Raw genomic sequence first — 22,510 nt, 5'->3', positions numbered from 1 at the left:
TTTACTTCCAAAGAATCTCCTCGTGTTCAAGTGAGCAGTAAAAACGATCTTGGCAGTAAGAGAGCCACGCAGACATAAATATATGCATCCCATCTGCAGGAATGGCTGCTTGCTCTGAAGCTGCGTCCGCAGAAAGGCTGATTATTTGCCGTCATGAAAGAGTGGGTGAGGGACCGAGGGGAAGCGGTGGTGCCTGTCCCAGCCCCAGAGGTGTTGCTGGTTGGATGATATCATTGACCAAAGGGATATTTTGCAACCCGTTCCCAGCAGTGCCAGGACACAGACTAACCGAGGGCCACAGAGACTCGCCAGGGGAACCGGCGGGTGGATGCGGAGAAGTGGCTGAATGTCTGTGCTCAGCATGTGTGGTCACAGGCTGCAGGGCAAGGGGCAGAGCTCGCTCGCGTTGGTCTGCGAGCTGTGACACTTCATTTTGGGGTAGCTTTTTCAGTCTTTGTGGCTGGTTCAGAGAAAATTATGTTGTCAGAGATGCCTGACTGGACATCTCACTTCCACAGAGCATCCTGAGACACCAAAAAATCCCCTTCCTTCTGCCTCTGCTCCTCATTAGCACCCTGGAAGGAGGCAGCTGTGGTAATTTTGTAATTACATTAGGACAAAAATCATTATTTTGGCTGACCACATCCATCCAACAAAGTAATACCCATCCAAACTGTTGAATTACATCAGAATTGGGTTTTGCTCCCTCTTTCAGCCATCCCTCTGCAGCCTCCGGATCCATAAACAAATGTGATTTTCTAACCAGGGCACCAAAACCAGCCCCAGGAAAAGGCAGACTCCTTTCTGCAAGGCATTTTCACACTAAGGCAGGTGAGTTGCTGGCCTTATGGCATCTGGCCGACTTTCACAAGCTGCAGCAACTTCACCTGACACCGGGTGGCCTCCCCTGTGTGTGAAATTTCCTCCTGTCCTTTGAAGATCAAAGGACAGCAAAGATAACTTCCAGCTTTATCATGGAAACTAAACCCACTACCCCAGGGATTATCTTGGACCTCCCTTCTGCTCAGCATTAGCGCTCAGCATTTCTCAGGCTCTTCCCAGGCTGAGCCAAGGGGCAGCAGGACATCCTTCTCCTATCATATCCAAGCTGGCAGGCTTCACCGGTGAAGCTTTTCACAGTTCTGTCCAGATAATGGGCATCTTTTTTATTTTTTCCAGCCCTCCAGCAAAGCATGTTGCCATTTATTCTACATGATCTCCCTTTGCCCTGTCTCCCTGCACCCGCTGCCTCCCATGGCGTCCTCAGCTCCCTCCTGGAGGGGGCCTGAAGAGAAGGAAATGGTAAGACACACCGAGAAACCGGGATGGGAACACTGAGTCCTCTTGGCCGCCTGCCTCTCCTGACGCCTGCAGACATCCTCCACTTGTCCTGATGACCTTCCCCCAGGATCCCGCAAACCAGAGCATCAAGCAGAGGAGTAGCTGGTTACGCAGAAGCCTTGTGCTTCCCCCTTCCTCCCCATGCACACGGCTGAGGTGTATCCCCGTCAGATGTCACGTTGAAGTCCAGAAAAGCTCCTCGCAGCTGGGTTCGGTAATCAGAACTGCCAGGAGCCACTTTAGCACTCAGTAGCACAGGGAACAACATACCCTCTCCTTCTCCCTTCTTCCCACCGGTGGCCCCTGATCAATTCTCTCGAGCATATCCGCCTGCGTATGTCACGCTGACTGCCAGAAAAACAGCTGCTCTTCACAGCTGGGTTTAGTAAAGTGAACCATGTCAATGCTTTAGCTCTTGGTAGCACGCAGATTTCTTGCCACCCACCCAGGTCTCCCATCGCCTGCCTCCTGGCAGAGCGGCTGCTCGACCCCGCGGTGGTTGTCTGAAAGTGCTGCCTGATTGCTTTTGGTTTTAACCAAGTAAATTGTTATATCCTGGGAGGGGAGTGAGAGGGGAAGAACAACCTCTGTCTTGTAATATGGAACATATGGCCTCACAAGCACAGTACAATAAATACATCATGGTAACGAGATTTTGTGCTCAGGGTAGCCTTTGTCCGTGGGTCTAATGTGCCTTGCAAACATATGAAGAAAGCTTTATGCCTTTCTCAGAATGAGAGCGATATCATTATCCCTGATGCAAGGCAGGATGCAGAGACATATGGACGAGTCTGTGAGAAACATTTAGAGAGAAATTCAGGTCCACTCTAGCAGCAAAATGCTTCTTGCGTGAGCAAAGCCACATCAGCAAAGCTCCGCTTTGTACGAACAGAGCAGAAACATCCTCTGCAGGAGAAATGAGCTGTGCTGCGGAAAACATGGTTTTGCTGCTACAATCCTTTTCTATATACTCAAGGGGTCTGTCTGGTCAGCTCGGTCAGTCCAGGTCTCACTCATTTCCTTTATGCTTTTGAGAAATGCGGCTGTGCCAGCAGGAGTGCACAGAGCAGCTGCATCGCTTCCCCTGGAGTGCCAAGGGCAGAGCCCACAATCGATCCCAGACTGCCTGACCCCACCGGCTCTCGTTTAGCCTCAGTAATTACTTGGGGCAACCGTGGGCATTGCTGGGGAGACCATGAGTTGAAAGCATCTCTAGGAGACGAACACACACAGTTCTGCTCTATCCCTGTTAGAAATCTGCTTCATCTTGGCCAGCCTCTCAGGCCCCAGCCGGATGGCAGTTAATGGTCATGCTGGAATTCGTGTCAATTGATTTTCCAGTTAACTTGGCTTAACATGATTGGAGGCATTAGAGCAGAGAGGATACACCCGTTGTTCCAGTTTCAGTCCTGCAGACCTCATATTCCATTTTGATGCAGCATTAAGTTTAGTTCCAATTAGAACAATCCGTTCCTTAAAATAAAGATTTAACATAAAGATTCACCCAGGGCCTGGTCCAGAGCCCGTCGCGTTCAGGAGCATCCTCCCCACTGAAGGCAATAGGCTTTGGATCGGGGCCTGGAGGCAGCTTGCAATGTATGGGCAATTTAATAACAAGAGATGACTCACTATCAAATGCCGTCTGCTTTACAAAGGAATCTCAGAAATGGAGTATCTGTGTGACAGGAATAAACCACTATTCACACACACACACACACAAAAGAGCCCATGAAAAACTACATTATTGCTTCCCTTGGGAGTCTTAAGGCTTGTTCAATGAACACTTACTTATGTGAGTAACTTTACTAACAGGAGTAGCTCAGTAAAACCAAGTCTGGAAAAATGGTTACGCCAAAGGGATTTGAGGCCTTTATCAGTTTTCCTGTCATTTCTGAGTGTCTAACAGTCCCAGCAGATCAGACACCTTTATGTGCTGCCTGTTCTGAAATCCCAGGTGTGATCGCAGCAAGCCTGGGCTGGGGCAGGGACCCCTGTGCCATGTAGCCCTAGGATTTACACTACAGGGGCTTCCCACTTCTGCTCATATACAGCATGTCCCATGGGTCCCATGGATCCCGTGCACCCTTTTCTCCTAGAGGTGCTTTCCACCAGTGGTCTCCCCAGCATGGGTCCTATTATGGAGTAGGCAAAAAAATCCCTGACAGAAATAAGAGAGTCCTAGGGCAATGCTGTCCCTTTGGGGCTTTGTGCTTCTTTCTCCCTTTCTAACTACCGTGGTCACTCCTGGTCTTGAGTTACTGGCTTTCTGGTTTTGCACAGAAAGCACAACAGGTCCTGCTGGGATTCCCAGGAGCTACAAATAACAGCCAGTGACTTCCATGGATGGGGTAGGCTACTACGTGAAAGGGATATCTAGGAGCCATAAATCCTCTTTAATAACTAGACAAAGCTGGAAGAAGTGCTGACCATTTCAGCTATAACCACAGAAGCCATTTCTCTTGGAAACCTTTACATTCCCTGCAAGCGTTCACATGCAGGATGCATAGGGATGCAACACTAATAGAAAAATGAACCCATTTGGCAAGCCTTACTTCGATGTCAGAGTACTTTGAATTTTGAAGCTGAAATAAACAGATTGAAGTGACCCCGTAGTTTATAACACAATGGTGAAATAAAGTAGGACTTTACAACAGAGGCCCTGGTGTCAGAACTTCTTTTGATTTTCTCCGATGACTCAACCTATTTCACAAGCTATTTTCATATTCCTTATTTAGAAAACTTACTCATGTCTCGGTAAAAGCCTACGATGTGATAAAACCAAAGAACCATAATGTGTGGTACTGGTAACACCTCCCACGCCAAAAAAAATCCTACTTCCATATTTATGTGGCTCTGCAAATTGGTTTCTGCCTTTTTCTCCCCAGAGAGTGAGCTAGCAGCGTGTCTCCTCTCCAATTAACATGAAGCTGTGAAAAGTGGAGATGGAGGGTCAAATTCACCATGCCTGGAGCCTCACTTATTTTTGCTGTGTTACAGGCACTTTTGGACCTTTGACTTCCCGGGAAGGCAAGTGTTGTTTTTAGCATACAAATAACAACGCCTGCAGAATACCTTGTTCATTCAGGCTTTGTTTCCTGAAAAAAGCAGCTCACCACCAGAAGGCAAGAAGCTAAGAAGAGTTGCCTACCTTGTGCTGCTCAGAGATGGGCACCTCAATATAAACTCCCCATGGAGTTGGTGAATTTTACCTGCGTTTTACTGGTCAGGGTGTCATTTCTGCCTTTTGGAAAGTCCTTTGACCAGAGAAGCAGGAGAAGCCTTTGTAACCAGCATAGGCTGCAAATCTCACACCAACGAATGTATGGACTGAAAGAACACATAGGGACACTTAAGGACAAAAACCACCCACCCACCCACCCACCCTCCTCCACCCCAGATCCCTTCACAACCTGATTTGCAGCCATATAAAGACAAATATTTTCTGTGGCAGTTTTTTTGAAGAGTTTGTTTGTCTTGGAGGCAGAAAAGAAAGGCAGCCTGTGCAAAGCAGAGACAGGGGCTGAGCAACAGCACTCCTGCTTGCAACATGACTGCTCTTTGCAAGCCTAAAAGCAAAGGACGAAAAGCTACATGGCATAAACCCTCTTCAGTCCCACACCAGGGTATGAAATAAATGCATCCGAGTGACACCGTGGAGTCTAGGACACAAGGGACCACCAGGAGTGTCAATGGAGAGAGATGCTCACATCCCAGGGCAGCCCTGAACCAGCACTTCCATGGGTAGCAGAACCTGGAAAATCCCCTTTTCTGTGACATTTCCTCTCATCTCCTTTGGATTCAGGTATCATAAGGGATAAACTCTAATCAAAGCTTTGCCTAAGGGTTCAGCATTCCTGGCATCTTTCCCACACTTGCATTTGCTGGTGGCTGAAAGAATCCTGCTATAGCCTTCCCCTTGCTGTTACAGCTACACAGGTCTCTACTTTCCATCAGAACTTTGTTTTTGAGATCCCTGTTCCTCTGCCAGGCTTAGCTGGCAGATGGACACAGGCACATTGAGCCAGCCAGTTCAGCCCCCACTATCAACCCCCATCCTTCAGCTGTAACGTTCCTCACGCAGCTGCCTGATCTGAACTTCCATCCCTAGGAGTGAGCTACCCAAACCCAAGCCCATTTGGGCTATAAAAGCTCCCTAAACCTTCCATCCAACCCGATCTGGTGAACTTGCTCAGCACACAAACGATACAAAACACTGTCAGAGCTGTTCCTTTCCCTAAGGATGGAGGTAGTCGTTGTGTGCTGATGCCTGGAAGCAGAGAAACAAGGTTCCTGCCCTGCCCATGTGGGTTCAAACTCACACATCCCATCTCCCAGGTAGGTGCCAACCTGATTTGTCACACTCACCTTCACACGCTGGTGTCCTCAGCTCCTCCCACTGTGGGAGCAGCATGTGGGAGCAGGTACTGTGACCCCAGAGCCCTGCGGTCAAATATCTGTGATGTCCCTTCAGAGAGGTAGGATCTGCCAAGCCGCCCAAGGGAAGAGCTGAGCTGGGGGCTGAGGTCTTGCATTAGCGCTGAAACAGCAAAACAGGCACCAGCACACGAGCGCATTCCTCCGGGAGGCAGCATTTGCATCCCGCTGTGCCCTGGATGCTGGGGCCTGCAGGGATAGGACTAGCCAAGCAGAGGGGAACCATGCCATGGGCAGGAGCGCAAACTTCAGGCTCCTGTGCCCAGGCACGACAACCACCTCTCTTCAGGCTCCCGCAGGGCTCTGGCCCTCTGTCCTTGCTGAATCCCAGCCAGCATCTCCCTCTGCCAACGCTATCCACCAACACGCCAATCAGAGGCCCTCTCCAGAACCAGAGCAGCTGCCTTCCCTCTCTGCTAAATACCATCTCCTCCGCCTGGCCTGTGATCTTTTCCAGCTGCTGTGGTCAAATCTGCCAAGGCCTGCAGTCCTTCCATTAACCCCTTCAGCCCGCTGCCTCCTGCTCTGCAGGTTCCCATGGCAAACACCGTCGGCTCTGCAGAGGGTTTAAGCTTCCTCATCCTTGAGGAACAAAGTCGGTCATTCCCCCAGAAGGGTTTTTATGCTGTTTTAATGAGAGCTGTTGGCTGATCTGTTTCTGTCAATGTTGTAGGTCTCCACGGGGCCCCTCTCATTAAGCCTACCAGCCTTTCTACTCTGGAAGGGCTTGTGGGGGCTGAGAAGGGTTTTCACTGCAACTGGCCATGGGTTTCCAAGGAGCGCTTTCCAGACCAATCATAGCTCTTAGAAAATCAGTTTATCTGATGTTATTAGATCACCTGCCTCACCTCCCTGGCTGCTGGTTCTCGTGTTCAGGTTTCCCGGAGCCCAGGCAGGGCTGCTGCCGAGTCCCCCCTGCTGACACAGAAAAGAAATCCAAGGCTCTTCACCAATGACAGCGTCTCACCTGCAAGATTTGCTTCCCTGGGGGCAAGCAGTTACAAACAGACAAACCCCACAGGGCTTTGTAACCCAGACATCTACCATAAATTTTTCAACTCGATTAACTTGGAAATGTCGATAATAAATGTGGTGCAATGATGAGCCAGAAAGAACCGAAAAACTCCCAGCTGAAATGGGATATGAAATGGCTCTGAGATGCTGGCACTTCAAAGTAATTTTTTCTTTTTTTTCTTTTTTTCATTAAAAAAAGTGAAAAGATGAGCATTGCCCACATGCCCTCGTCCCTGGTGTGACACTCGTGGGTGGCCCATGGGCATGCAGCATCCTGTGGCATGTGCTCAGGAAGGAAGTGGGGGCCTTGCCTACTTCAGATTTTTCATCTTCAGCAAGATGGCAAATCTTATATAAAACATGCGTGAATCAAAACAGAAGTGCCTGCCCGGCTGCTGGGAAGTGACGCCACCATGACTCATGTCACTGTTTAAAACAATCCTCCCCCTCACCTTCTCCCCTCCATAGAGATGCACCTTGGAGGCTTTCAGCAAAGAACCCAGTGATGCTTACCTTTCTCTTCTACCTCCTTACCCCACTTTTGGGCCATGGAGTTTTTCTCAGGTGACCTCTCTTGCCACTGAGTTCTGCCAAAGCGCTTTTGCAGCTCACTCAAAGTACAACAAACAGCTTTCTTTTCCTGGCTTTTTTTTTTTTTCCTCCTTTATTATTTCTTTTACACTCCATTAAAACCGTTGCAGGTTTTCTTTCACATTCACAAGATCTCCTGGAAATTATTGCCATTTCCCGTACATATTACATATTAAAAAATAAAAAGGTCAACAGACAAAGAGAGCCACTCGTTCTGAACTCCCTGCAAACACGGAAACCAATGTAACCAGTTTTCATGGAGGAAGGCTGGCTAGAAGGTGACCACACACGCTAAGCAAGCCACATAACACTGAACAAGACCACTTGACCACACACGATACATGTTGAGAACACTTGGGAGAGATGGAGGAAGAGGTGGCTTGGAGTTGAGCTTGTCAGGGTTGGTTTTTTTTGGTGTGAAATCCAGCAGTTACGGTGTCTTCTGATGGGAAGTAACTCATGAGGATTGTGGAGACATTCAAGTATTCTAGGGCTGTTCTCAAACAACAGATGGGAGGATAATAGCTCAGCAGGGTAGCCTGATAGCTTTAAGTCCCCTGCTTTAGTTAAAAGCACATCCAGTACAAAGGCAAATGCGGGAGTACAGGAAATGCCACACCTGAATGGATCCACGGTCTGGTTTGGTATCCAGTTACACTGTGGTCAATACCTGACACTTCACAGGCTGGAGCAGGAGAGGGGATTTTCACCTGGTTGTGCAACAGTGTCATGGGAAAGGAGCTCCCTCCAGCGCCCCAGCCCTTTGCTCCCTGAAACACGACACAAGAGAGGGGAGGAGGAAAGACGGTGGGGAAAAAGCAGAACGAATATTCACTCCCACCATCTCTGCCATCACAAAGGTGGTGCTTTTCATTTTGCTTTCTTCCCCGCTGCTGCTGTTTATTGCTTGAAACCTTAAATAAGGGTCTTTTCAAAAATAAGAAGGGAAGGACATGGGAACTGAGAACATACTAAATGGATTTCTCATTGCTCCCCAGGAATCTGAAAATACAGTAGTGGGTGCACACTTTGTGGATAAAAACCTAAAAAAGCACTTTTTCTTTTTTTTTTTTTAAAAAAAGACAAGAGTTCAGAAAACCTGCCACACTTAGAGCACTTGCGCCTTACAGTCACAGCATACGGGAAGTATGACCCACGGCAGCCGCTGCGTCTCAGACTAAGTCGATGAGGTTTCTCTATTGCACGTTCATGAAATGTTCTTGTTGGGGTTACAGTACGGATCAGAGGACCACACCAGCTCCGGTCCCCCCAGGGTGTTCAGCAGGACGAAGATGCTGTCATCGGGCTGAGTTTCAGCTGGTGGACAGGAGCGTGGATGGGCACAGAACTCAACACTGAGGTAGGAAAGGCAAAACACGAGCCCTCAAAGTTTTTGCCTAACGTCAGTTCTTCTGCAAAGAAAGATGCGGCTTCTCTTTTGCATGAGGTGACAGGGGGGCTGGGAGTGGAAGACAAGATCTCCGACTCATATTGCAGCAACTGGCCCATGAAACCAAAGTTTGGCGAGATCAGGCTCCGGCGCTGCTTGATGTAATCGAAGGCTTCGTCCAAGCGGAGCTTTTTCGTCTTCATGAGATACGCCATGCAGATGGTGGGAGAGCGTGAAATCCCTGCTTCGCAGTGCACCAGGATCTTGCCCCCACTTCGTCTGACATAGTCTAGGGGAAAAAAAGTCATCCCATATGTCAGTTGTCATCAGGGATGGAGAGGACGCTGCAACATGCAGCCAGTGCTGGAGGTGGAACATGGCACACAGCCACTCCACCAGCAAGGAGAGGCTTGCTCGTCTCTTGGGTACTAGAAGTAACATGGAGATTAAAAGAGAAAGGGGACAAAACCCAGCCTGCAGCGGAGCTTAGCTGCAGATGACACTTAGTTTCAAGATATATGGATCCTGATTTGGTTCCTTCTGCATTTTTTTTTTATTTTAGGAAAGTCCTTCCCCATCTCCTTCCCATGTGCCTATTTCTCTTTTGGAACAGCTCACTTTGCAGAGCCTTGAGAGACAGAGATCAGATATCTGGGCAATGCTTGTGTTTGCTGTACCTGCATTTCTCTGCCTGTGGCTCAAAGGGCCCACCCAAGCCCAGCCCGGCCAGCCCTCCCACCAGCAGGTCTTTCAAAGGTGAGAACTGCAGGGCTGCCTTCCTCTCATCAGCTTTGCTAGGAAAACAGGACTTTTCTTTAGAGTCCAAAGCTATCCCCCTGCCTGGCTGGTTAGCAGCAAACAGTGGTACCAGGAGCTGAGCCCTTGGTGGGTACCCTTGGGTGGAGAGGCTGAGCTCACTCCCTGGGGCCTCACCACAAAGCACACAAGGACTGGTAGGCAGTTGCTAATTACAGCCTGGTTAAAGGATGCTTGGACTTAAGTCAGGATATAAAAGACTTATGCAAAGCACCCATTTTACACAACAGGAGCCACTGTGGTTACTCACACAACACAACGATTGTTATTAGATTAAAGAGAATGTGCTTAAAATAAGCCCTTTCCACACAAAAATACAGTTCAAAAATAGATGTTCTCTTCTCTATGGCCTTGAGCAATATGTTCAAGCCCCAATTTATAGAGAACCGCGCTGAGTGGAGTCCTCAGTGCATGGCACTGAAACAACGCAGGGCTGAGCAAGTTATCATTTGCCTGTCTTCGATTGTCTGCCACCACGGATGGTTATATTTAACTACTGCACAAAATAAGGAAGACATGGATTTGAGTCATCTCCAGCATACACACCACACGCCCAATTTTAAAAGAAAGTGAAAACTTAAGTCATCCTCAAAATCTGGGAAGCTTCCAAGTGACTCAACAACTATCAGAAGGGGTTGGAGATGGGACAGAAGAGTGCCATGAATTACTATTTCCCTGAAAAGTGTGAGAAGTCCCTTACCAGGAAGGGGAAGGGCTCAGAGAGCACCCTCGGATCAGGTTTTTGTAATTCTGCCTGCACCGTTAGAAGGACTCAAACTCAATGAGTCCAGCAAGTCTGTAACTGAGGTTTTATTCAGTTTCTCTCTCAAATGTTCCTGGAGAGCAGCAGCATAGATTTCAACACCATCACCACCCAGGCTGAGGCTGCTCCACCCCACTAAAACACCCTGTGCCTCTCAGGAAGGAGCCTCTCCTGTGCACTACCTGGCACGGGCGGTGTGCTGCGCACCCACCCAGGAAGGTTTGGGAAGGGACGGCCCAAAGTTTTCTGAAGGCCTCCTCATTTTGTTTTAAAAGTTATTACGTTTTTTTTGCATTGGGGTATTTGATTAAAGGGTAAAATACCAACACGATTAAAAGGAGAAATGGAAACAGCTCTGTGATAAGGGGAGAAGCTGGATTTCTGAGACCTAGCTTTGAGATATCCGTGCACAGCAAGGCAATAAGCTGACCCTGCTTCACCTGGCTTTTACAGGGTCTGGCATGCAAGTCCAAAGAACCAATATCTTGACAAAAATCAATAGACTTTAGTGTTGTCCAACCACACTTCTTGACTTCCTGTCAAGTGTGAAGTTACACCTACGCTTGCTTTGAAAAGAGTATAAAGCTAACCAGCTCACTTGCCTCGTGGCAATCAAGAGGAGGCATTTTCCTTCCGCAGCCTCCCAGCTTAGAGAGCCAGAGAGAAGGACGCAGGCCTTGCTCTGAATGTCCCTCTGCCTTCCTCCCTCACCGAAATCCCTCTGCCAGGACAGTTGCTGGGGAAGGGAGGGAGCTTAAAACTTTTATTGTGACATGTGGGAGAATACAGAAAATAATGTGCCCTTCCCATCAATAAGTATTTTCAAATAAATGAATTTAAAAATATATGAAGATCTGGAAATTTGTTAATTTGGACCTACCGATGAAGTCGATGGCTTCCTGGAAGTGTGAGCTGATGTCCGCCGTGTGACTGTCCTCCACTGGGATCCACTTGTAGCAATACTGGTCTTTAAAGGACTCCGAGCTTTTCCTGGAGACATTGAGCAGGGCTGTGATGTGCAGATTGGCGAGAAACTCGCACTTGGAAGCATGATAGGCACTACCAAGGTAAAGAAAAGGCAGGATTTCGACTGGACCGCCCTGGAAGAGAAGGAGTAGGAACATGTAATTGTTTTCCAAGGGTATTTGAGTCTTGCTACTGGAAAGAGTAAGGCAAGGCAGCCTGTGTGGGTGCTCACTCCCTCACTTGTGGACGGTTTTGGACCCCAGTGCTGCTGGCCAGTGAATCACTGTGATGGCAAAGCTCACGCAGGAAAAAGGTTTTCATTTTCTTGTCCACATCTGTGAGGTACAAAGTCAGATCCAGCCCACTCGCGTGCAGGATGTTTCCTGCCTTCTTTAAAGCTCTGCCCCTTGGGACAGGACGCACCCAAAGCACTTTCATATGTGAGGGCCGTTCCCTCTGAGGCTTTACCGAAACACGAGCGAGGTGGGGAGCTGTGTCTGAGCAGGGAGGAAGAGGAGGGTGGAGGAGGAAGCTGCTCTAGCTCAGTCCAGGGCTCAGTCCCTCCGCTCGCACCTCCAAAGGCAAAGTGAAGCAAACCCCCCCACCCCAAAAAAAAAAAAATCAGAGCAAGGCTCCCTGTCCGCACTGGGGGGAGTCCGGTGGGGCTCAGGGAGGGGCAGCCCCATCCCCCTGCACCTCCCTGGGGCACAGCACCCGCTGCGTCACCCACCCCGAGATGTCATCTCAGTTCCTCCTTCCTCTGCGCAAGCACAAGCTGGGTGACAAGACCGCGAAACAAAAAAAAAAGCCACCGCCTGACAGATGCGTTTGGAGAGCGCAGGTAACTTTCCATGATGCACAAGAGCCGCCGCCAGCTGTGAGACACCGGCTTTTCGCCCCCACTGAGCTGCCTACCCAGCGGGTCCCACACACCGGGGACACCCCGGAGCCACCCAGGGTGGCGGGACGGAGCCTGGGGCTCCCGGGGGAGCGGAGGGGCATCGCCTGGGGGCTTCCCCAGTGCCAGGAGACGTGTGCCCCGGCGGAAGTGGCCTGACCGCAGGGTGACATCTCGGAGCACACGTATTCCCCGGGCCGGGGGAGCGCGGGGGCGTGACAACTTCCCCCATGGAAACCCTGCTCTCCCCAGCCAAGGGCGGCTCTCAAGAGCCACTGCCTCTTCTCAGAGGTGGTCCCACAGCCCCGTCCCCCTCTGCCAGCTTCAGATCCCACCTGGGGTCTCAGAGGAGGCATGGGCAAAGTGTGCTCCTTCGTCTGCTGGAAAAATGCCACTCCTGGCAGCCTTTTCCCTGCCCGTTTTAAGTCTCCTGGGGAGGCATGAGCTGCTCCCGGCTCATGCTGCCTGGCTGTGTGATAAAGATGGGTCACAAATACAGTTTTGGGACTGGACAGGGTTTTTTTCCCCTCCTTCTGCTGCCAAATTTTGAAGCCAGAGGGCGGTGATGCTACCAGCAGCACACACAGGACATCTTATTTGACACACAGGCTGCCAACTTGGACTGTGACAGCTTAGTGACAACCTGCGCCAGCACGAGGGCCACCAGCACCCTGGCAGGCCCCAGCAAAGCCTGGTGGTGGGAAGGAGAAGACCGAAGGGGAATGTCACCAGGTGCGGCTGTGACACACACCTGGTCGTAAGCAGGTTTGTGGTTGACACTCTGCTTCTCACAGTGGCTGGCAAGGTTTCTCTCCGCCTCGGTCCTCTCCGGGGAAATGAGTTTTCCATCCACGCAGCACTCAGGATATTGCGAGTTAAAGGTTTCATATCCCCCTAGGGAAGGGAAAAAGAAAAAAAAAAAAAAGACGACATGAACATTTGTGCTTCCAAAAACTGGTTTAATTAAAGTGGAGGAGAAATGAAGCGCAGGCACTGGCACTGCAGTGGGATAGTGCCACACAGCAATGGGCACTGGGGGGTTAATGAGGGATAGCGCTCTCCTGGGGAAATGTGGTGTGGTTTTTTTTTTTTTTTTTTTTTTTTTTTAAAAGGCTTGTACCTGCTGACAATTATTAACTTGCTGAAAGCCGGTGGATCCAGATTAAAACTGTTAGCAAATGTAATTCTGTTGAGTCTAGCAACCATTAACTCCAGTACAGCGGGGACTAAACTCCCTCCCCCAGGTTTTGTGTATGAGCACTATTCCCAGCATTGGAGATGGAGATTTCTGTGCTCAGTAGTCATCCTCTCTAAATCTGTTATTACTATATATGCTGTGACAACATAAACCATGTTTTATTTGCAATTTTGAATGGACGTAAGCACAAGAGGGGGATGCTTGCAACTGTGTCATTAATCAGCACAATGCACAAGACAGCGAGGTAATGAAGACAGTCCCACTGAAACCAGTCTATTAAATAACAGCTATAAAACTTAATGAAATCCTGTGACAGCATTTGACAACTGAATAGCCCCACATGAGCTATTCTGCATGGTTAAGTACCGCATTCGTTTCATTCAGCGCACTGCTAATGAAAAGGAATTAATCCTATTATTACACTGTTACTCAAAGTTTGTCGTCAGCTAAATCGCTGCCTGCTTCCAGGCTTGGAAAATGTTGCACGGAAGGCACCCGCTCTCCAAAATGAACGTGAATAAGTCAGGTAGCAGAAACAGCCTGGAAATGTCAGCGGTGTGCCATGTGTCTGTCACCTGTGCTTTTTCAGAGCTGAAATGAATGGCGAAAGCCCTCAAACAGCTAGGTTCAATCATCCTTCTGAGTGTGGCCCTCGAGTAAACAAGGCTGGGAAAGCAAACCCTCCGATGCGATTCATTCATCTGCAACTGTTTCGCCCTGATAAGCGGTGTCGGCGTGGGTGCCCCAGTGCGAGGAAGGGTTTCGACACAAAGGAAGCGCTGAAGATCTGAGCGGCCGCAGGGCCCCCACCGCCCTCGCTGCCAGGGCTCCCCAGTGCAGCTACCTCTGACATTTCAGCCCCGCCACGCCGGTGTCTCATTTGTTTGCAATGTTTGAGCAGATGTGTGCTCAGATTCATGACGCGCTACTGTTGCCCACTCAGTCCTGTCGTGGGGTCCTCATGTTGCAAGCGGTCGGCACGATCCAAACAAAGCCCGCTGGACGTGATGAAAGTCTATTTTCCATGACGGAGGGCAGGAAGGTGACTTTGCAGTCAACTGGCACTCAGCACCTGCACCATTCCTCCTACTCCCCTGCCACATTGAGCCAGCCCCAGAGCTCACAGCGCCAGGCAGTGGGTCAAGCAGCCAAGTGACCATGATGACCATAACAGGGGGGTTGATAAAATGATATCCACAACAACTGGGTTGATAAAATGATATCCCTAACAACTGGCAGTGTGGAAAAAAAAACAACAAACAGAAGGTAGCTCTCCAAAAATCCTCTGCTCTCCTGCTCTGCAACTGTCTTTCATGGGGTGGACTTTTAAATCCTTGTTTTGCATAGCTGACCTTATCTCCCCCCTGTCCTCCAGTCACTGCCATCACAATAGAAAAATAGTTTATATAAATAGCCATTGTCCCCATTTACACCCCGTATTGTTGTTTTTATTCTTGAATGAGCGCAGAAATCCACCCGAGCCAAATCAGCGTGTGTGTTCGAACAGACATGCAAGTCTCATGTCTCTGGGGCAGCTAACACATGCAGCTGGTGAATGGTTAATTACAAGCCTTGGGGATCAGGATATTTGCAGGCCATTCTTACAGTGAGTCATCTTCTCATCCCGTCCTCCAGCAATCTCCTCTCTTCCCCCTCCCCACTCAACCTGCCTTCCCTGAGGTCATTTCTGCAGATACTAGATTGCTTATTATGGAGAGCTGGGCTGTGCTTCGGTTTTAATCAATAAATAATAGAATCCTTGTCAGCACCAAGAGAGGATCCGTTATTTTATCTTTCTGCAAGGTCTTCCCTTGCCACACCGCTCTCACCCTGCTGGGGCTGAGCTCACCCAGAAGGAAATTGCACCTACACAGACAAGAGATGTAACACACACAGCCTCTGGAAGCCAAGAAAGCGAGGGAAGGAACAGGACCTGGCGTGCAACTTGGTGTGCTCTGTGCATTGCTCTGTGTGAGCTGCCCCGCCTGGGGCCAGATCCCCAGGCTGCTCCGTGACCTGGTGGGGTGGGGGTGACCTGCTCATATCTTATCACTGCAACTTCCGAGGCAAGATCACCTTAGCCCCTAAGTAGCCAACACCTCCTCCCAGCTCCCCCACACCTAGGAATATAAGCAGGAACCTCAAGGAGTTGTGGGGTGTTGTTTTTTGTTTGGTTGTTTTTTTTTTCTGATGGTTTTACAGCCCATTATTTGCAAAGTCGGTGCCACAGACCCCCAAAAGTTCATTTCTTCTGATCAGTGCCCAATGCTTCAGGGTTATTTATATCCCCGCTGTCCCAGAGATCTTCCCCCAGACCACAACAGCTTCCTGGGGGTCCGTGGCCCCGGTGAATCAGCAGCGCTGCCCACTGAGTCACTGGCTCCTCGGGCCACACCGGATCTGAAACGGAGCTGGGGACTTCATGGGCCTGATCCTGCGACCCAGAGCACTTCCATCAAAGCAAAGGGGAACAGTAGCAGGAAAGGGAGGAAACTTACTCATGCACTAAGAGGGAATCTTTTTAGCCTCAAATCGACAGGCTTTCAAGATAAGATACTTCGCAATACACAAAAGGTACAAAGCAGAGCCTACATCAAAACCCCACCCCAGATAAACTGCCCACAGCCACCACTTCAAAGCGTGGGGCCGGTACATGAGGAGGGAAGGACGATCTTGTGGCTAAACGAGCAGGCTGAGAGTCAGCAGAGCTTAATTCGGCCCCTGCTTTGCCACAGACTTCCCAGCGTGACCCTGGAGATGTTTCTTCATCTCTAGTTTAATGAGGTCCCTGAGGATTTGACTGTCCCAGCACAGTGTAGGTATCCCTGCCCTGCAGCAGCAGAACTGGTGCTTTTGGGGCGACTGTCAGACCCCAGGGCAGGCTGGCGGTGCCCTGACAGAGCCAGGGTAGTGGCAAACCGCCCTGGGAGTCTCCCTATCCCTTGGTACCGGGCCATACCCAGGCTGGAGGAGCCTCTACCCCGACAGGGGTGCCCTCAGGGCGCTGTTCATTTATGGGAGGCAAACCGGGCACAAAAACTAGTGTGATAAAAGGCTTAATAAAAGTGAATTAACCCTGGCCCGTGAGGACACAGGGGCAGAGTTTATTCAAGAAACATCGCCTGATTTATCTCCTCCATTTATGGCCTCAGGATATGGCAAGGGGTGGGGGGTTGTTTAGGAAATTCTACGGCCGGGCAGTGCCCCCCTCCGAGGGGAGGCACGGGGGAGGGAGGAAGGGGGGCTGGGGAAACAGAGAGGGCGAAAGGACAAAGGCGCTGCCGGGAGAAACGGAGGGGAGGGAGGGATGGGAGGGCAGAGAAAGGGCGGGCTGCCTCTTTTTTATCGTTTTATTGTCCCCGAGTTACACGGAAGGAAAACAAAGAACCGCAATCAAAGGTCTCTAATACACGTGGGGGGAGGAGGTGTTTCTGTCCCCCGACAAAAGCCCCGGAGTTTCGGCTATAGGTTGCCCGGTCTCGATACGCCCGATGGGGAGATAAACCTCTCCGCAGCGGGTGGAGGAGCGGGCACCGATCCCCGGGTTTCGGGCGCCCAACAAGGGCCGCCCCGTGTCACCGGGCGGAGAGCGACCAGCGGTGGCCCCGGCTCCCCTCGTACCCGCGGGGCTGATTTTATTTTCCACGCAGCCCCGATCTCTCTCGCTCCTCTCTCCCTTTAATAATCTCCAACTTTTGCCCTTCTTCCCCTAATATTCTTTGCTTCCCATCAGCCTCTTAAAAGCGCGGCGGGGGTGAGCGGAAAGGCATTTGAGCTCAGCCCGCAGATTCTATCCGGGATTTAGTTATAGTGGGTGGAAAAGAAACGAAATCCCGGCGTTACCTCCCTGCCCTCCACCCATAATCAGGTTAACTCGCGGAAGAGAGGACAGCAGCACCGCGGGGCCGCCGCCACCCAGAGAGGAGGATGTGTTTGAGGGTCGACCCCCGCCGCTCCCCCCAGCCCCTGCCCCCCCCCGCCGCCTTTCCCCGCCAGTCCTCTCACCTTTCAGGAAGCAGACCCTGGCCCCGGCCTCCGGCAGGCTGGAGAGTAGGGCGTTGAGGACGATCTGCGCCGTGCTGTCCTTCTTCAGCTTCTGCCAGTGCCCCGTGCCTTGGTCCAGCACCACCACGGCGGCCAGGCGGGCGCCCCCCGCCGCCCCCTCCCCGCTCAGCAGCAGCCGGGCGCGGGCGGCCGCGTCGGGCACCACGAAGTGGAGCGGGACGGCACCGCCGCGGGCCCTCCGCATCACCACCGAGTTGAGGTTGACGTTGAGCGAACCGCGGAGGCAGGAGGCCGAGTAGGACAGGTAGGGCCGGCAGTCCAGCACCAGGCAGCGGGAGGGCTCCTTCCGCAGCAGCTTCCTCAGCTGGCGGCAGTCGAGGGACGTGACTTTCATGCCGGCCGCGGGTCGCGCCCCCGAAGCGGGAGCGGGGGAGAGCGGTAGGAAGGTTGCCCGGTGGCGAGTCTCGGGGCTTGGCGCGGGAGCCCGGCCGGCAGCGGGACGGGAGGGGAAGGAGGGACGGAGGCACCGCGCCGAGCCCGGGCAGGGAATCCCGGCCGCCGCCACCGGGCATTTATATGAATGGGAGGCCGGGCCCTGACGACACTGCCCATATAAGGGGAGTGACGCGCCTGCCTTCCAAATATGGGCATCCCCCGCCCCGCGCCGCCCGGCGCCCCGCCCCCTGGCGGGGATCCCCTCCCTCCCTCCCTCCCGCGGCGGCGGCGGGCGGGGGCCGTGGGCGCGCAGGCAGCGTTAGTCAGGCTCGGAGGCAGAGGAAGCTGAAAAACGCCGCAAAAATCCTCCAGTCATCGGCCTGAGGCTCATCCCAGCATCACCGCTCACCCGTCAGCCGGGAGAGCCGGGAACTGTGCTGGGGGGGGGGCGAGGAGGGGAAGGAGGAGGAGGAGGAGGAGGAACAGGAAGAGGAAGAAGAAGAGGAAGGGCAGCCCTAGGCAGGTTTCTCACACCAGGTTGCAAAGGCGGGGTTTCAGTTCCCTTTAGTCCCCCCTCGCCGTGCCTGTCCTCACCCCCAGCAAAGCCCAAGCACAGGCGGACCTGCTTGCGAGTGCACTGCTGCTCAGGGGGTGGGAGCTGCCCGCTCCTGGACCCCCCCGGGAAGAGCTGGGTCCCCTGCCTGGGCCGCGGCTTCCATCGAGGCAGCACCGGTAACCGAGGGATAAGCGTGGATTCCCTAGGGAACGTCCCGGAGGATGTCGTTACCTGACCCAGGGTTTGTATCCTGGTAGCAAAGGAGGAAACAAGGAGTAATAGCTTGGGTCAAAGCAAGATGTGCCATTTCTGCAGAATTAATGATGCTCTGGAGGTGGGAGTTGGGGTTGGGAAGGCCACCTGCAACAGAAAAAACTGCTGGCATGGCTGTTTGGGGAGTCTTGTGTCTCCTTCCTTGTGGCAAACTTCTAGGCTGCAAAATTGACGCTACAGACCTCAGTCTGCGCCTGTGTCCAGAAGTCATGACACTAAGACGCACAGGAATTAGGAAATTTGGCACTTGCCCTTTCCTTGTAGATAAGTTTTGCCAAGTGACCAAAAAAAAAAAAAAAACCCAAACCCAAACAACTGGAAATCCCTGGAAGAAGTCAGGCAAAAGGATGAGCTCCAGCCAAGCTCATTCCAGCCGGGGCAGATTACAGTGGAGCTCTGCGCGAGCAGGGTGTCATTTATTCTGATGGTGCCCCGAAAGTATGTTCACCCCAACAGCAGGCAGGAAGTGCCATCCCTGCCTCCAACTGCCTGCAGCTGAAACAGAGAAGCGTGAAAGAGACTGTGCAAGGAAAATGTTCAAGCCGCTTGAAAGAATAGCAACTACTAGTTTCGAAGCACCTCATCCTCTTCCTCTTTCAAACTCCCTGCAGCCCCCGGGTGGCTCCTTCTAACCTGGCCCCCCTCGCTCCCCTCCTCTGAGTCAGTCAGGGTATGAGACGGAACAAAAATAGAAATAGCTCGAGGGTAGGGGCAGATATTCACTGAGCGTCTCAGTGTGGGTGTTGTCTTCATCTGGCCACCACCGTCACAGCAGCCCGGCTCCTTCCCTTCTTCTGCATCCACCCCGGGAGGCAGCTGGGCGCTGCCGGAGCTGTGTGGCTGCGTTAGGTGTCCCCACACGCCGCCGTGGTCCCTGCCAGCACCGGATCCCCACCATGATCCCCATCGCCACAGCCGTGACAAAACCCTTCGCATCGTCCCATGGGCAGGCCCATTCCTCCCTTTTATTTTTCACTAGGTGGGGAATCTGGCACAGGCAGGGGCGCAGTGACTTACTCGTGCCCTCACAGGAAACCTCCGGCACCGCCTGAACACAACCTGCCTTTCATCCTCCCAGCCTCCAGCTTCAGGACATGCTTCTTCCTCCCCTAGAAGCAGCCTGGCTCTCTCGGGGCTCGCCCCCCCGTAACAGCCCAGCTGGCAAACTGGTCCCAGTACGGCACAGGGAGGGGAAGAGAGGCTGTGGGCAGATGCTAGTGTGCTCCTCTCTCCCGGGAGGAAGGAGGGGGCCAGCGCAGTCACACGAGAGCATCATTTCCTCTCAGGAAACCCAAGTGAAATGTGGAGGGGTGGGAAAGAGAGCTTCTTCTCCCCCCACACTCCTAGTCTGAAGGAGGGAGCAAATCACACCAGCTCAGAAAATAAACTCTCTGGGGAATACCAGAAATTTGGCCTGTACTGGTGGCAGGGTGTGTATCTCCAGACCTGACCTGCAGCTGACCTTCCTCCTTTTACACACCTATTGCTGAGCATCCAAACAACTGCCTTTCAGTAGATTACAGCTCTGCTTTTGTTTCTTAATGGAGTGAGTCATGACCACCTTTCTATTAGAAGAAAATAACAAGGCTAACAACAGCAGTACTAATGCTTCCTCCGCTGCAGGGTACTGGACGCAGAGTGTCCCTGACTTCTCTGCCCACCAGCGAAATGACTCGTTGTACTTGGAAACAGATGAGCAATCGGGGCTGATGCTGTCAGGGCTGTGGGATGGACACGGATACTTCTCCCCGTTGGAGCAGCTCCATCGTTTGCCAGCTGGTCACAGCCAGAAGGGAGAAAGGGGCTCGATTCCTGTAAGTGGAGGTGGTTGAGTAGCTTAAACCACCCTCCGCTTTAGGTAGGAAACTCCCCTCCTCCCTGCAGCACTTGACATCATTCCCACTTAGGTTCTGCCGCATCTTTCTGCTGCTCCTCCTCCCGCTTCCCCTTCATAATCTCCCAGGCTCTTTCGTCCTTTGTGTCGGGTTTTTATCGGGGCTTTCAGATCAGCTGGTCCTTTCCTTTTCTTCCAGGCTATATTTCCCCTAACCTAGCTCGTTTTTCCCTTCTCCCCTCCCCACCTCCTCCGGCCTCTTTGTTCCTGCCTGTTCTCACTGCTGCAAAGGGAAACTTCCTCGCTGCAGCTGGGGAGAGGTGGCCCCAGCTCCTGGGGGACACAGCTGGACCCGCACCCCAGGTAAAAGCTCTCAGGGCACAGCATCCATTGGGGTAGCATCCGGCAGGCATTGCTCAAGAGCAAAATGCTGCCTTTTGGAGAGAATAAAACTCAAAAGGAGCTTTAAAAAGGGGCTTAGGTGAATAAATGAGCACCATTTCATGGGAAGCGAAAGAGACTGGATCAGCCGAGTTTCTAGGGCTCAAGTTGCCTGAGATAAGGGACACCCTGTGCTGGGTGGTACAAGTGTGCTTGCCACCCCAAAGAGTTAACCCCGAACTTCAGCAAGACCAACGGTGAGAGAAAGCCAGTGAGGTCTTGCTGCTGGAAAGGAGACTGAGGGGAAGGCAGATCAAGGGTCTCACAGGAGATGAGTCAGGAAGGTGGCATAGAGAGGAACCTAAATGCCGTGGCGTCCTAGTCTGGGGCTTGAGCTGCATCATATCCCTGCTGGGGCACAATCCTGAACCCGCATCCTCTGGTCGGTTGTGAAATGCAAGAAATTCCTCAGATGTACAAAGCATAGCACAAGACAGCAGAGAAGATGGGCTGGCATTTCTTTAATGTTATTAAGTTTTCCATAACATCAGCTTCTAAATTTGGAGTGGCTGATGTCAAAACGCTTACAGCACAAGCAGTGAGATAAGTTTGTGCCGGTAAATGGAGAGCTGGAAGACAGGTGAATTTATACCCAGGGCCAGGGACAGCCGGCAGAGGCAATAGTGAGACCTCACCATTGGTGAGGCACTGGCAATGTGAGACCTCACCGGTGTCATGACTTGGTCGCTCTTGACAAAGTCTAACAAAACAGGTCAGCAGCTGGTTATGAATTTGTCTCAACAGAACAACCTGTTTTCAAAAGCTGTTTCTAGAGGGTGAAATGTACTATCAGACACAGATTCTGTGTCAGTGCAACCATCCTCTTCACTTTATGTGATTTGATGTGGTTTGATGTTGAACTGGAATATTTCCCACTCCCCCCCCTCCAGAAAACTAATAAAAGAATTAGTAACTGCTCGGGCATTTTCAATCAAAAAGTGTTCGTACATTTTTCACTTTAAATCTACATTCTCTAACAAATCCACAACCGTAAGTGACTATTCCCAAAGAATTAGAAAAAAATGCATGCCACAAACTATACAGTTAGGAAGAACCAACTGAATTTCGGTTTATTGTGGCCCCAGCGTCTCTCAGACCTGGTTTGTATTCCCAGCTCTGCTGCTGTAAAACCGAATTAAGCTAAATGGTGCGTTGGCTTGAATGGGAGTTGTCTGCGCTCAGCATTTCAGAAAATCAGGCTGAAAGGGAATCTCAGACTTACGTCTGATTTTTACCTGACTCACGCCTACGTGACTCCACTGACTGCTGCAAGCTGCTGTCAACAGCTGCTGTCAGGAGTGAAAGAGGAATAAACCAAACCTCCCATCTCCTTTTAGAAGCCGCTCTTCTTTCTGTTCCACCAGCTGACGACTTAATCCCCTCTACAGATGGACAGGTAATTTTTAAAACAGGGATTCCAGCTATCTGCACAATCAAGTTTCAATTTCTCTGCTTGCCTGATGTGGCCCAGAGCATCACGACCCACATTGATGGAGCACTTGCCAGACCCAGTTATGAATGTAAAGAACCCATCTTCCCACTGGCAACCACGTAC

General features: G+C 51.5%; 1 protein-coding gene across 1 annotated transcript; it reads right to left on the bottom strand.

Annotated features, from left to right (window-relative positions):
• Window positions 1–7,434: 7,434 nt before the first annotated feature.
• On the bottom strand, window positions 7,435–17,973 carry DUSP5 (dual specificity phosphatase 5). Its single transcript, XM_054207174.1, has 4 exons — window positions 17,417–17,973; window positions 12,965–13,107; window positions 11,230–11,449; window positions 7,435–9,059 (listed from the first exon to the last, which is right to left on the bottom strand). Exons 1-4 carry the CDS (start codon window positions 17,808–17,810, stop codon window positions 8,659–8,661), a joined length of 1,158 nt encoding a protein of 385 aa, XP_054063149.1. The 5' UTR covers window positions 17,811–17,973; the 3' UTR covers window positions 7,435–8,658.
• Between the last annotated feature and the right edge of the window lie 4,537 nt (window positions 17,974–22,510).

This window comes from Rissa tridactyla, chromosome 6 (genome assembly GCF_028500815.1).
Source record: "Rissa tridactyla isolate bRisTri1 chromosome 6, bRisTri1.patW.cur.20221130, whole genome shotgun sequence".
In the NCBI taxonomy this organism is placed as follows: Eukaryota; Metazoa; Chordata; class Aves; order Charadriiformes; family Laridae; genus Rissa; species Rissa tridactyla.
This window is presented reverse-complemented; position numbering and strand designations above follow the sequence as displayed.

Excerpts from the sequence above, each read along its gene's own strand:
- DUSP5 (XM_054207174.1), bottom strand. The coding sequence starts at position 17,810 with ATGAAAGTCACGTCCCTCGACTGCCGCCAGCTGAGGAAGCTGCTGCGG. Across the intron at positions 13,108-17,416 it reads CAGGGTCTGCTTCCTGAAAG|GGGGATATGAAACCTTTAAC; the intron begins GTGAGAGGACTG and ends TCCCTTCCCTAG. Across the intron at positions 11,450-12,964 it reads ACAAACCTGCTTACGACCAG|GGCGGTCCAGTCGAAATCCT; the intron begins GTGTGTGTCACA and ends CTTCTCTTCCAG.